Here is a 15,823-nt window from a genome sequence, read left to right on the forward strand (position 1 = left end):
GTACACCAAAAGTAGTTTTGAATAAAACGCAAAAGAAAAAAACAGCACTGACTCAGCGTCTTAAAACCAAATATTTTTTTAAATTATGTTCTGCGATTCCTGGAACGTACATGAGATCTTCCATTGTTGCCGCGATGTCCCCCCACTTCTTTTTTTTTAAATCTCATGGTAGTGTAACCCCTTAAGTTAGTATCATTTTTCCATGTAGTGAAATTGATTTACCAAAAAAATTTATACCTTTATTATGATTTACCTACCTACGTACTTTACTACTTTTTAGCAATAATTATAGTAATGGTACACATTAACACACATTCAAATATATTTATTTTTGTTATAGGGTTATATTTTAGTTTTTTTTTTTGTGAAATGTGGCAATTGAAATAAATGGTGTATTTAGGATGGTGGTATGTTGAAGGAGAAGGCGATGCAGAGCATGTCATCCCTGTCTAGCGCACAGATAGTGGCGGGGCTCCCAGCTCCATATCATCCGGTGGTAAGACTTGTGGGCTGCTAAATGCTGAGCTATCCTAACCAAACTGTGTTCAATTCCAAAACCGAATAAAAAATGGGATAAAAATCAAACCAAATCACCACAAAAATCCATTATTGTCCTAATGACTATGAAAACCAGAAGATAATTCAATAATTACCCAATGACCTTATTATTGATTATCAATTCCATCCGTCATAATTTGATTTAGTAAATGATCTGAACACAGTTTCGGCTGAATCTTCTGAAAAGCTTTTGCATACTAATCTAATAAACTGATAATGCTGATTGATTTATTTGTTTTTAATCTAAAACTTTCCCCCAATTATTAAGTTTTATATTTTTGATTGACTTGGTTGTAACTTTCATAGGTTAAAGATTTATTTAATTTGTTTTTAATAACAATCGTGTTATAGTTTGAATAAAATATATTTTGTGTTTACCACTTTATTTTATTATGTAAAGCCAATTATGTAGTTTCGGTGGGTCCTGAACCATCATCTGGGCTGTATAAATACAGACTATTGTGTTATTTTTGTATTGGTTATTAATGCTTGTTCCTGTTTTCGAAAAAACAATTATCTCAAATATGGTTAGTTACCGGACTATGCCTTAGCTGGATTACTATTCAACTTTTTATATATTATTTTTTCTTTCTTTTAGCAATTCTGGCAGCCTGGATTACAACCCGGTACCTCCCAAGAGTAAGTATTTTTTTAAGTACATAAAGTTCTTCCCGGTATATCACATATTTTGGTTGATGTAGGAAATGGCAGATAACATCTTAACATGTTGATAAGTCGTGTTGTGGGACAAGTTTTTTTGCAAAAAAGATCCTGAAATTGAGTTTTTTATACAAAATTGTATTTTGGCCTGTGGTATGACAGTAGAGCTGTCTTGTTTATTCGCTTTGTGACACAAAGCGGAATGCTTGCACCTGCCAGCATCAAAATCAAGAAGCTGCTAGCCGTTTTGTCTCAATCCTGTAGAAAATCGATGATGGCGTACAGAGTTGTGTACGAATTGGCCTTGCACACAGGACGCTGTGCAGCATTCTGTCCATCAACATGTTACTACGAAATGGTAATTCACTTTACCTATCTGTGGCCAAATGGTTATGTGATTGTCACCGAATGATTTCGTGTGTTGCTAAAAAAACAATTGAATGTTGAGAGCCCCACTCCAGCTATTATAATTTAGCCTACCTGCCGACAAATAGAGTTATCGCTATAACATTGTTTTGTGCAAGTCTGTTAAAATTACACGCCATATATTCAACTATGAGAATCGAAGAACCCTAAGAATCTTTTTAAAATTACTACTACAGAAGGTAGTACAAGGCCTAGAGTGACGGCCGGTATCGTGTGCGTGCTTCTTTCAATACTTTTTCTGTGAATCAGAATAGTGCTGATTGGTTGAAAAATGTATTGCAGTTTGAACAATCACTAATGAATATGAACATGATAAACTCAGCAGTGCAACTCACACCAAATAAACTGATTTTATGGAAACACAGCATTAAGAAAATGCTAATTTGTTGATTTATGAAAAGATTGCATTTTTTTTTTTTACCTTATGGTACTTAAAACTTTTGAATAATTGATTAACCTGTTAACCGGGGAGTTCAGTTTTGAATTACGCAGCATATAACGGGCGCGAACTCCTTCACTTAGGACGTATCAATACGTCACGCCCGGTGGACGTAATTTCATATTTTTATTTTTTTTTATTTATGCACCAAAAAAAGTGAAAACATCAAATTAAAAAAAAAGAATATTTACAAACATTATAAAAATTACAAAAAATATAAAAAAGGTTATAATTACAGAACAATAAATAAAAGCACACAGATAAAAGAGAAACATTGAATTTAAAAAATTAAAATATTTAAAAATTAAAAACTCAATTTCCGTGTGATTTCCTCGAAAATATACGCCCCGCTCGTTCCAGGGCGCAACATATATTTCAAGGACGTATTCATACGTCCTACCCGTACCCAATACTGTTTATGTTTGACGTATTTATACGTCCCGCCCGGTTAACAGGTTAAATAACACAAACATGTTGTCTATAAGTTGAAATACCCTATTTCATATAATTTTATTTGACTTTCAATATGTATTACAGTAGTCAAATGAAACGTTTAACAGCCAATACACAATGTCCGGGGGTAAAGTGAATAAACTTCGGGAGGTAATTCTACATGATGGTAGAACTAAAAAAGACAAAACTTTTTTCGAAATTCAATTGTTTTTTCACCATACAAAAATATTTTTTTTTCCATACAAACTATTCAACCTTTTTACACGAAAACTACCTTAAAACATTGAAATTTTGAAAAAAAATTATTAATTTTTACTTCTACCATCATGCAGAATCACCTCCCAAAGTTTGTGCACTTTACTCCCGGATACACATCAGAACAGATTTTTCACAATGCTGTTTTACCCCAGGTGCGTTCAATTATCCTTATTTTAGTTTTGATTTCAATATACTGGTCGGGGTAACTTACGGACCCCATATTGGAACAAATAATATGGGTTGGTTGTCACGTGGCTTGTCCTAAGTTAAATGGTAATTTTTAATTGCTGATGTGAAATAAAATTTCATTCTTTGTTCTTATTGGGAGTAAAGAAACACCCGGTGTCTTTTCTAGCCAATGGCACAGGCCACAACGGGTTATCTGTATGACTAATAAAACTTTTGTTTTAACTAAATCTTTTTTCAAATAGAAAAAAGCCTGCCAGCATTTTCTCCAACGGAACCCCCGGACCCGAAGAAGAAGATGAATTTCAACACACAAAACCTAATGATGAATCAGAATTTTACTTATATGTCAGTTATCTTTCCAGTGTCAAGCCTTTTCCACAAGGGGCGTACAGTGCGAGCGTAGGCAAGGGGGTGGTGGGGGTGGGCGGAGCAGAGGTGGCACCCCCGCCCCCGTGGGAGGGCCGAGCCATCGCTACCCACAAGCTGCGCCTCGTAGAGTTCTCCGCCTTCATGGAGCAGCAGCGAGACCCCGAAACTGTGAGTATAGTGACTAACTGACCATCACGCCGTTTCAGAGTTACACACTCCTTGCTTCATTCAAATTCATATTTATCATATCATACATACTCTCGACATTACCCGACTCAAGTTTCTTTTTACCGCTTCAAAGATACCCCCCTGAATGTTCCATTAGAGTGCCAGGGGATCTATTTCATCTTTCGCTTGGCTGACATTGTGAGGGAGGTTAGCGATGGAATTAAGTATGCTGTAATCAAAAAGAAGGATAGCAACTTATACTACTCTAAAATATTTATTTTGCAGTTCTTGACAACCTGAATCAGTTGTAATGTGTTCATGAATAATAGTGCGTCCAAAATTAAAGGCATCTACTTGAATATTTGTTATCTTAGCTAGAACCTTAAAGAAACTGAACAATATTCAAGCATTTTCTCTCTATTTTCAAGAAAACAAACCCATGAAGTATGTATTTATGTACTTACACCCGTTAACTTTTCAAAAGCCGAAAGTACCCATTGGATACAAAAAATTTGTATACGTTGAGCACCGGCGAACCCATATGGTGATCTGAAGACAATACTTTAGAGAGTTTTACAGGTATTATTATTTAGGTCACGGGAGCTCGGCATTTCAAAGGTTAAAGGCTTTTACATATACATTTACATAATATAGTCATAAACAGTGCAGTAGAAAAGTATGACTGCCACAAACATATTTAAAAATATCAGACAAGAAAGAAAAAATAGAATTTAATAGGAACATCATGGAAGTTATATAATTTGAGACTTTCATATGTTTTACCAATGTTCATTTACACATCCAGAGCTAAATAGTTTCATCAATTAAATTTGCTCTACTAGATGAAAAAAACTGGTAAACAATTCATTTCCTAGTTTGGAGAATTTTAATAAATAAAATAAATTGATATGTATGTGTTTAGATGAGACATGTAGAGAAAAAATAGGTTCCATTTTTGTACTTCCAATTAGTCCGCCAAAGCTCTTAACGCTGAACAACCGTAAACTACGAAATCCAGTCTATGTGTAGTGCGCACCAATTAAGGCTAGTTTTAACACGATATTAGAATGCAATAGCGCCTCTAATTATATAGTTCTATGATCAAAAAATTAATCAGTTTTACAATACATATCTCATAATCTAATTCTCTAAGAATACATGTTCAGAAAATTTACTTATCTTAAGAATTTACATTGTATTCTTTTGTAATTTAGAGACCAAACTGTGGAATTGCATTCGATATGACTTCTTACTAGTGATATACAATATTTTGATGGTTAATGCTTGGATATTAAGAAATTTGCGTAAACTTGACTTGATATTGTTAATGAAGACCTTAATTTATTTTTTCGTTGATCTTAACATCTTGTTTAATGACAATTTTTTTTTTTCAGTACCACAAACATCTATTCGTCCATATAGGAGGGTCAGCGACGTATGGGGATCCCTTATTAGAGGTAAATGAAATATTCTACTCATTTTCAACATTTTATTGTGTCCATATTTCAATCACAATTTCCTTTTCTATGTATCTATTTGTCCTACAAACTTTATCTACGAGGACTGTCCAGAAAGTAACCACCATTTGGCTGTAAATAAAAAACCCCCCATAGATTCAAATATGTTATTATATGCCTCTTAAAACTAAAGCTTTCTACTATTTTTCAACATGATGAAACGGTATGACAAGTGCTTGAATTTAAATGGTGACTCTGTTGAACAATAGTGAAAGTCTGCAGTTTTAAGAGGCACGTAATAAAATATTTGTATCTATGAAGGTTTCTTTTTTGGCTTAGCCAAAACGGTGTTTACTTTCCGAACAGCCCTCTTAACAATACGATTATTTTATTTATATGGATCTTAATTGTTTTTTTTTTGCAGTCTGTTGACGTAAGACAGATATATGATAAATTCCCCGAGAAGAAAGGCGGCTTAAAAGAGCTCTACGACAAAGGACCACAAAGCGCATTCTTCCTCGTTAAGTTTTGGGCCGATCTCAATACCAACATTCAAGATGAGTCAGGGGCCTTCTATGGAGTTACTAGCCAGTAAGTTTTTATGATATTTATCCTGCTCATTTCTGCTATCCCGGCATTCATTGAAATATATGTACCTACACTGAATTGATTTATTCATGATTGTCATCTTATTTGGTATGAACTATTGAAGTGCAACATCTTATTCATAATTACTTTTATGGCTTTAGAATAAATTACCTACTAATGCCTTCGGTTATTGATATTGCATTGAATACCTGCATTCTTTACCCTATCTCGTAATTAAGTTATTTATAACTCTTTATCCAGGAGACGTATTTCATACTTCATCCCTAGCCAATGACATGTTCCCAACATACCCATCCCCCTCATTTCAGCTTTGGTCGCTCCAGTCTATTCCAAAACTAAAATGAGGGGTTAGGTATACTAAGGACGTGTTCCATAAAGCCAAAGACAAAGAATGGGAATCTGCCTCCTAGGTTCTTTCATCAACATCTAACAATACTTCTCAGTTTTTTTAAATTTGAGTACCGCTTTGAATAAATATTATTTGAATTATACCTAAAATGACTCTTGTTTTTTAAGAACAATTAACATTTTCGTGTTATGAATAACCTGATAATATTTGGAAATCTACTACCATCCACACTAAGCTGAAATGTTGCTTGGGTTGTGATCGAGGACTTAGTCAGCAGAGGAACGGAATTCATGGGTGAGGTACTGACACGTTGCAAACTCAGCCATCTGTTTGAAAGCTAACTTCAGATACTAATATTATTTTCTATTCTTCGTCACAAAACTATCTCTTATTAATGAACGGCAACATTTGCACTAAAACTATTACTACAGAGCATTACACACAAATGTTTGTATAATGCACAAACCATAGAACCATGCTGCAACAACCCTTTACTTGCGTTATAATATTTTGCGTTATTATATTGGGCGTTGATAGTTAATAAATAAACTAAATTTCTCTTTCTCACAAGTGTTGATTAATCCACCTTGTGATGCAGTATTGTCCCTATGTCTTCGATATCTTTAATAGTTTGTTTACTTTATACAAAAATATCTATGACTTCTACAGACACTTAATACAAAGCCAATCAAGTGTGTAAATACCATGTCTATGTCTTCCATAATAATATGTAATAATAATGCAGTTTAGTGTCATTTCACTTCAAGTAGATATGCATAGATACTTAATATAATATGTACAATGTTTATGACTTTTGTAGGTACGTTTTACATACTATGCGATTATTTTTATTTTTTAATTTTTTAAAAGAAAGACAAACATTCCCGGGTTACGAATAACCTGACAATATTTGAAAATCTCCTACTACCACCACAGTAAGCGGAAAATGTTGCTTGTGTTGTGATGGAGGACTTAGCTGGCCGAGGAATTGAACACACTACACCTGGGTGAGACCCAAGCGCAATGTCAACTCGGCCACCGACCGGTCTTATCAGGATTATTATTCCATTAATACAATACCTGTAACTTACTACTTACTACTATTTACCCGATTACTACTTACATACCTGATGGTAATGGACTTCTGCAAACACAAATGCCCGAAGATACTTTTTGTCTTCTGCAGATACTTAACTTCATATTCATGACCTTTGTAGATACGAGAGCAACGAGAACATGACCATCACATGCAGCACGAAGGTGTGCTCCTTTGGCAAGCAGGTGGTGGAGAAGGTGGAGACGGAGTATGCGCGCTTCGAGGCCGGCAGGTTTGTGTACCGCATTCACCGCTCCCCCATGTGCGAGTACATGATCAACTTCATACACAAGCTCAAACACCTGCCCGAGAAGTACATGATGAACAGTGTTCTCGAAAACTTCACCATATTACAGGTAAGCTTACCAATTCTATTATCAGTTATTACGTTATTATTTATGTGGCAACAAAAAGCGGAAACAGCTTGGGAAGGCCCTCTTATGAAGGAAGTAGGAATAGCTAGGGCTCAAGCCCCCGCATTCCCAATTTCTACGGATTTTCAACAAGTTTCTCGTTAACTTTTTAAGTTTTTAAGTTGAAGATAATATCTACACATTTATTATGCCGAAATGTTAATTATAAATTCCCTCGATAGAAAAAAATCGCAAAGTAAGCTCTGGAAAATTATTTAAAACACCTTTTGTTCTGTTATTTAATATGTTATAGGCATGAAAAAATTCACAGTGTATCTAAATGTAACTAAAGCATTTGTCGAGAGATTTTTGCTCTATTTCAAACTAGTCGTGTTTTATTAAATATTTTCACCATTTTGCTTATTTATTATCGTTTTTTAATATTAGCGCTCTTCCTCCAACATTCGCATTTACATCTCCATTTCAAACAATCTTTGAACGCTTACTCCGGGGCATTAATGCTAGAAGAGCCTGTCAGTTTTGATGATTTAAACTAGGTATCAAAAAATACTCTTAAATATCCATTCTTTGAATTGTTTAAAAGCCTAAGTTAACCATTCATGATTAATGGAATTGTGGCCTATCTAATGTTCACTTCAAACAAAATATTACCGCAGATCGCAGGCCAAGACATGACAAATAATTATCTTACTTGAACAAATCATAATAAATATTTGACACAGTCACTTCTAACATTAACCCCCAGATTAGATAGTGACTGATTATAGTGACATAATTAGGTAAAATTCTATCATTGCTGCTAGTTTTAAATAGTGCATATAATCAATTGTATTTATTGTAATTGATTTCGCCCGCAATAGTTATTGTCAGAGCGGAAAATCCCGACACAAAGTGTTCAGAAATCGGTTTGTTATATAAAAGCAAAAAATGTGCAGCATTTAAGAAAAGCAGTAGAATATGGAAGAAGGAGCAGAAATGAAGTTCTAATTATTATTATTAATTGAATACAAAAGTATGTATGTATTTAGTAAAAACAAAATTTAAAGCAGGAATAAAATTATGCAAAAATTCATAACTTGTGGGTAAAAGGCCTTACCCTGCAATCGGAAGCAATATCGGGACAGTGGTGGGGAGCACCATAGATCGCTTCCTTGTTCACCGCGTGAGTGGACAAATCGGCCATAACTCCGAAATCGGGACTGGCAACCCCACAATATCAGGTCGGCTAGCGTTGAGTCATCCATTCTGTAGTGTAATCAAAATACGATTTACAGGATGATGATTTTGCTTGCGAGCGATTCAACAACCAGTTTTTCACCCTTCCGTTTCCTTTTATTTTTACATAATTTCACCCAAGAAAGCACCAGAGCCATACCTATTTTCCGATATTTGGAAAGTGTTGGCTCCATCTTCAATCTTTTTTTTTGTTGTCGAAAATTCGCTTTTCTGTGTGAAGATTTTCAGTAAATTGGTGCAGCGAACCATACAAACTGAAATGAATAGTGCCATTTTTTTTTTTTAAATATTAGCACTCTATTACACCCAAAAGTCACAAGCCGCCACTGGTTGAAGGTAGCGGGTAGGGTAAAGAGGAAGGTTGGGAAGTACCTGTCTAATCAGATCTGGTCACCAAACAACGTTTCGAAACTGAATGGTGGTCTTTTACCAGGGTGATACTGAATGTATCTACCACTCTACACAGAATGACAAATAATTGCTCAAAGACATGAGCAAAATACTGTGTTTCACAAAATATTTGTTTACTTCTGTCAAAGATGTGACACTCATTTTTACACCATTTACATTTTTAGTATTATGTATATACATGTTTAGATGTTATCAAGTAAAACTTACTTATAAGAAGTTGTTTTGGTCTCTTGAAAAACCTTCTAATAGAGTTTCACCGTAATTATGTACCTACATGCTATTCTTGTTCTCTCTTGCAGAATAAGTTCTAATGTGTGCTTGTTTGTTTTGGTTGCAGGTGGTTTCAAATAGAGATACACAAGAGACTTTGATATGTGCAGCTTATGTTTTTGAAGTCTCAAACAGTGAACACGGGGCCCAGCACCATATCTACAGACTCGTTAAGGACTAGGAGGGCCCTAACACTCCCGGGATGCTTCTATCAGAAACACACAGTGCCTCTAGCATTATGTTATGTTAACGTTTAATAGTTAAATAGCTTGTCCTAGAACTGACTTGTTGGTACTAATATTATACACTGATTCTCCAGGACTATCCACATGTACTTATAGAATCTGCCTGAAATTCACTCTATCCAAATTTTTCCTCTATTCCTCTTGCTCTCAACAATGATACAATTCATTTTTAAAGTTTAAAAACTTGATATCCAGATTTCTATAATATCAGTCCATTATTTCTTTTTGGAATATTGGTTAAACAATGGAATGTAATTTTTTATTTATTTTAACCAATTAATCCTTATCTTCTTAAAAGCGCCAAAAGTACCCATTGGATAGGATAAAAGCGCCGGCGTGTCCATATGGTAGTCTGACTTAAATACATTCTGTCTCGGCACACTACGGAGGTATTAGGTCGCAGGAGCTTGGCGTTCCAAAAGGTTAATCTAATTAAGTCAAGCCAATGTGTTTTTATTCCTATGTTTATTGCATTAAAAAAATTCTCAATTTACTTAAAATGTATTCTAAGCATGTTTGAATCAAATTCAAAAAAATGTACTTAGATCTTGTATTGGCTAGACAAACATTCTAAATGTTTCTATAGGCGAGTGAGAATATGTGTTCATTTTATTACATAGTTTGCACATTTATTTTTCATGTTTATTTCATTAAAAATGAATATTTCCCAGATTTCATTGGGTTATTTAAATCATCATATATAAGGTTTTTGTTTCTCTTCTGGCAGTCAAAATTCATTTAACATTAAAAAGAATTCACTGACAGTGTGTAATCAATGGTCACATTACGTTACACAAACTTTTTGGAATTATCGTGGAAAATCAATGTGCAGGGTACACAGTAGTAGAATTTCAGGCAGCAGGGATGATAATATTGTACCCTAGGTCAAATGACTTAGTAATATAAATATGTGCATCTTTTGCACAAACAGTGTAAATATTTCTACAATTAGAGAGTTTAAGAATGTTTTCAATTTACAATAATCTTTTGGGTTGACGTAAGTGCTATATTTGAAAATCGTTTTACATGTGAACTAGATAAATACTTTTGTATTTAATTTTTGCATTGCCAATAAATTAAAAATAATAATTTAATGTAAGATGATGTCAGTGATGACGATTGTGGATTTCTGACAATGTTATATTTATGCCATCATGTATCACTTTCATATTCTAGAGTATATAATTTGTAATAGGAAATGATATTTAAGATTGGTTTAGAGGTGGCTGGCAGTATTGCGGGAACATGGTGTGTATGTAGTGTTCCTAGGGCGGTGTGTAGTGGTGGGCAGTGATAGGAAGTGGTAGGTAATAGTAGGCGCCCGGCACGCCGCTGGATTTGCAGGTTCTTGGTTCTCGGCAGCAAACAGCATTCACAACAGACACTTGTATCTCCAGTACAAAACGCTCTTTTGTATTACGCTATTTTTTATTAAGTGAAGTGGCAATGTTTTGATCTCTCTTTTAGTCAAATATTTTTAGGTTTCCTTTAAATATTTTGATTGTGTTTTTTTTTCAATGTTTGCAGTGGTAGCTTATTATTTCAATTTTTGTATGTACGGATTTATTAGAATAGGGTAAAGTGAAATTATTTTTATTTTCATAAAAAGTAATTAATTCGATAGTGAGTAAATGTTTGAATGAATAAAGTTTCATTCGGTCAAGAAGCCAATGTGGATGATAACTTTCCGTAAAAATGAACAATTGGGAATAAATAAAGTAATCAGTATATTTTTGTCTTCTGTGAAGATTTTGTCATAAGATTAAAGTAAAGATAACTGTCAAACTCTTGAACAAGTAAACTTCTGCTTTTGAAGGTTCTTTTGGTGAAAATATAACATTGTTATTAATACTTGCAGCTCTGTCGTAGGTGCGCTGTCGGTTTATCAAATCTTTTCTCAGTTGAAACATTTCTTCATAGATTAAACAGTAGCGGGGCGGGCGTAGAGACACCTAAATTCTTCACAAACTTCCCAATACAAAAAGCAAGAATATCTGATGAATGAGCTTTTTCGTTTGTATCTTCACAAATTTGCTTATATTATTTTCTCATATCGAGATGGACAATCTTTAAATTTTTTCTATAAATTGATTTTACCATATTAAATGTATTGTAAATTCTGTTTATGTACAAATTCTCTAAGAAATTACAAATTCTATATTTATATCAAAGATGACTATATAAAAATATTTTAGGTGCAATAAAGTGGATGTTGTTTTTGCAAAATGAATTTTGTACATTTGACAACTCGACTATAATGTGTGTGCATTTATTTTATAACATACTAATGATCAATCCTTATCTTGTATGAATTTAACTTTTCTTTTTATTCCAACTTATCAACTACATGATATTATTATATATATCAATGAATAGATCACCTAAGGTTCATGCAATTCCTGATATTCTTTGTAGATCATGCCCTACAGTTGTAATATTATGACATGTTTAACATAACTTGTGAAATATTTACAAAAAAATATCTTTTATATCATGCAAAATGTTGTATTTTATTACTATTTAACATATCAATGTGGGTAATTAAATATCTGGAATTAAAGTATCACAATGAAGTTATTATTTGTCTAAGATTTAAAATGAAATCTTTATTATTATGCTGTTGCATTAGTGATTCTACTGAAGACCAAAACTCAACTTTTGATTCCTAGCTCCAACAGATCGCCAAATGTGAGAGCAAACAGAATATTGTGGAGAATTTTGGATAAAATTGAGAGACATCATCAAATAACAGAAAGTACAACAATAATTGTTTTTATATTTGTTTATAATTATGTCACATGCAACTTCATGCTTTGTTTATGACGACTACCAGAACTTAGTCCTGGGTGCAATATTTTTCCCTCTATTTAATACTTTGTTTGAATCAATATCTCTAATCTGAAGTACGAGCACTACTATATAATACTGACTAAGCAAGCGGAAACCGAAGTTAAGAAATCAGAATATAATCTAAGGTTTTCTTTAAATTTATGTACAGTGATAATTTAGCAATGTTATTTTATTTTTATACACCTTTTATATTTATAAAGGACATATTGTAAAGTAAATTTATTTAATTGTGAATCTGAATTATGCTGATTTTGTAGGAATGTCATACAAGTTTTATTTATTGTGAGTATTCATTATATTTAAATGCATGCCAATTATTTGAAAAGTATGTCTTTTGTACTAAGAACTTCTAAGCTAATGTGAAATCAATTGAACAAAAACAGATAATGTCCTTTACCAGTGTCGGATGGTTCTAATATAATGTAAATATACTTTCCCAAAAATGGCTGCTTTCTTGATAAAATAGATTGTTTTATTCATAAATTTCATATCGAGAAACTGCCATATCAGATAAATTATAATTCTTTTTGATTTTAAAAATGTACAGTATTTGAGATCATATATGTTTAAAATTTGTATGGAAATTGAAATTATAATTGATATTATTATATATCGTCTTTCATTTACTCCCCTCCCCGATTAAAAAAAATATATTTATGAACATTGCCATCAATGCAATGCCTTACCACCACAGTCATAATAACATCTTCCTCTGCCACTGCAGACACATTTGTGGCAGTGAAAGACTGCGCGGGTCACTGTCACTGTGATAGTGTTGAAGAGGAGATGGGTGTTATTTAGCTCGTAGCAGTTGCCACCGTAACACCTCGGAGGAGTACAGGAATCACGTATTAGAAAAAAAGGTTAACCTCTTGAACCCCAGCGTATCCTTAGGCATATGTTAAAATTATCTTTCTCTGAATAACTATCTATTCTGGGGAAACTACATAATATGGTTAGTGGCGGATCTAACGGTCAGCATTTCAGCAAATACTGACTGGGCTCCCCTCTGCTGGGGCTCCCTCCAGTTCCGACTTTTCTTAACGGGCAAGAGTTCAGAGCCCCCACTTAGGTTCCCAGAACTCACGCCCATAGACATGGCAGCTGTGAGGAGGATTCAGAGGAGTATAAATCGCACTACTTACCTAATATTTAAAGTGCCCTTGAGATGATTTTGTCAACAAACAGTGCTATACAAATAATTATTAAGGTACAGACAATGAATTAAAATGTTACTTTAAACAAAACATGGCTAGGGCCCCAACCTCGGCAGGGAAGGGGGGGAGGGGGGGGAGCAAGGGCTCGAAAAATAATATGTACAACAAATTTTCCATAGTGCCCCAACATCGAAAGGGGCTCCGTTTAACATTTTTAAAAGCGAAAAATGTTGTTTGTGCAATGATGAAGGACTTGGCTAGCATTGGATTGAAATCGCGACGCCTGGTTGGGAATCCGATTACGCTGATATAATTTAAAGGTTTCGGTTTTAAACAACACTAAAAGGTTTTCATATAAGAAAATACTATAAAATACAGTGGCAGATAATAACTTTTTTTTTAATACTACACAATCACGATTTGATAGTTTTTTTTTGTTCTATGTGACAACCTCACAATAGCACCACTGACTGTACAGTGGAAAGGCAGGGGAGCTATGCCGGCACCCGGTTGGCAAGCGTTGTGAGGCGGGCTAAGATAGGTACTGTAGGGAGGAACTTATTAATGCGGGTCATGAATAGGCCTGTATTCTATGAAGGAGGAAAAACAGATGCCGGTAACTCATCCCGCGTACGAGCCATCTTACACAAAAAAGTGTCGAAGAAGCGGCCCGTTTTCATGAAGCCAACATCAACCGTGAACGGGTGTTTCGCTCGTGTACGTTGATTTTTTGGTTTCATCGTTGCACCGCGGAACAACGCTGCTGGCTCCTTATAGCAGGATTTATTAAAATACCTGCAGAACAGACTCATCATGCCCACATTGCATCTGTCTATTAGAGATGACAATCGGTCTGTTAACAACATATTGCCCCCCTTTGAACAGAATCAGGTTTATCAAGTATTGTGGGGCTCCAGCCCAGAGGTGGCTCCCAAATTCAATTGATAGGCGTAATTGAGATTTGTATAGGGTTAGCAGCTGGTTATTATTGAAAAATCTGCTAGTCCTGTACAAGACGGCCAGTTTCTTGTGCGCCAGATTCACTCGGGCCTCTATAGACCTCCATACTTGAGCCGGTCTGATATACTTACTCCAAGCTTTTTAATAAATAACGTATATTAAATGTCAACATGGAGTGTTACTTATTTTCATAAATTCAAGGATTTCTGTCTAAATATTGTTGGTATACTAACTTCCCGAAAAATATAAATCGAAAGCATTTTTTTGTTTGCCCTCTGATCTAGAAATATTTAATTTGCTGCGCTTTTTTGTAAACGTATTAAATTATATTTCACTCCTTTCACCCACACCACATAGAGGCTGGAAGAAGGGATTTATTATTGCGGGTCTTGAAGAGGCCCGGATTATATGAAGGAGTAAAAAGCAAATACAGGTAGCTTGTTCCACATACGAGCCGTCTTACACAAAAGGAGTCGAAGAAGCGGCCCATTCTCATAAAGCCAAAATGTGACAAAATGGAACAACCATGAACGGGAGTTCGCTTGTGTATTTCGAGTTTCATGCATGTGCACCAGTGCACGGGGGGTCAAAATCCACATTGCCCTTGTTGGATGTTGTAATTCTGGAGGTAAGAGAGCAACTTGTTATTAACCCCTCTTTCCAATACCTTTGAGAGTATGGAAGTGATGGCCATGGGGCAGTAATTGGAAGGATCGGAGCGGTCCGCCTTCTTAGGGATTGGGTGGACGATCACTTTTTTCCAAAGATCTGGCACCTTTACACTTTTGAGTAAGAGTTTAAATAATTTTAACCGCTTCTGTGCCAAGAGCGAGATATCTCGCATTCTTGGCCGTGCCCAGCAGGCCAGCCATAGAAAAATAGCGAGTTTACTCGCTCTTCTTTAAGCCTCTGTATCATACAAATGTCCCCTTTTTTTTAAAATATGTTTATCTAAGTGAAGGGAAGCAAAAACGTCGAATATTGAATAAATTTGGTAAGTCATTTAAATATCCTTTCAAGGTGTAATGTTTTTAATTTATAAAAATAAGATTTAAAAATGATTTATTTTGATTAAAAATTCACGGCCTGCTGTGCACAGCTACACTTCTACCTACTGGCATTTAAAAGGTTAAGAAAACTGGAGTTGTGAGTGAGAATGGGATGCAATCATGTTCCAGCAATTCCTCGTTTCATTTTTTGAAACACCTAAAATGGCCATTTTAAAATTTTTTTTAACAATTCATAATTAATTATATATAATTCATAATAAATTTACTAATGTTAATAAT

The 15,823-nt window shown here is 34.5% G+C and overlaps 1 protein-coding gene across 4 annotated transcripts in view; it reads left to right on the plus strand.

The window, feature by feature from the left end:
* The window catches only part of sd (TEA domain transcription factor 1 homolog scalloped), a 158,784-nt gene extending 145,757 nt beyond the window's left edge, over positions 1-13,027 (plus strand). Inside the window, exons 5-11 of one of the 4 annotated variants that reach the window (XM_089631660.1) lie at positions 401-496; positions 1,157-1,197; positions 3,334-3,520; positions 4,915-4,977; positions 5,402-5,568; positions 7,153-7,387; positions 9,390-13,027. In XM_089631660.1, the coding sequence (XP_089487786.1) occupies positions 401-496; positions 1,157-1,197; positions 3,334-3,520; positions 4,915-4,977; positions 5,402-5,568; positions 7,153-7,387; positions 9,390-9,503 (903 nt within the window). In that variant the 3' untranslated portion in view covers positions 9,504-13,027. The remainder of the gene's footprint in view (positions 1-400; positions 497-1,156; positions 1,198-3,333; positions 3,521-4,914; positions 4,978-5,401; positions 5,569-7,152; positions 7,388-9,389) is intronic. The other 3 variants (XM_089631661.1, XM_089631662.1, XM_089631663.1) reach the window with 3 other exon arrangements.
* The last annotated feature ends 2,796 nt before the right edge of the window (positions 13,028-15,823 follow it).

This window comes from Hesperophylax consimilis, chromosome 5 (genome assembly GCF_061612785.1).
Source record: "Hesperophylax consimilis isolate HC1 chromosome 5, BYU_Hcon_1.0, whole genome shotgun sequence".
Lineage (NCBI taxonomy): Eukaryota > Metazoa > Arthropoda > Insecta > Trichoptera > Limnephilidae > Hesperophylax > Hesperophylax consimilis.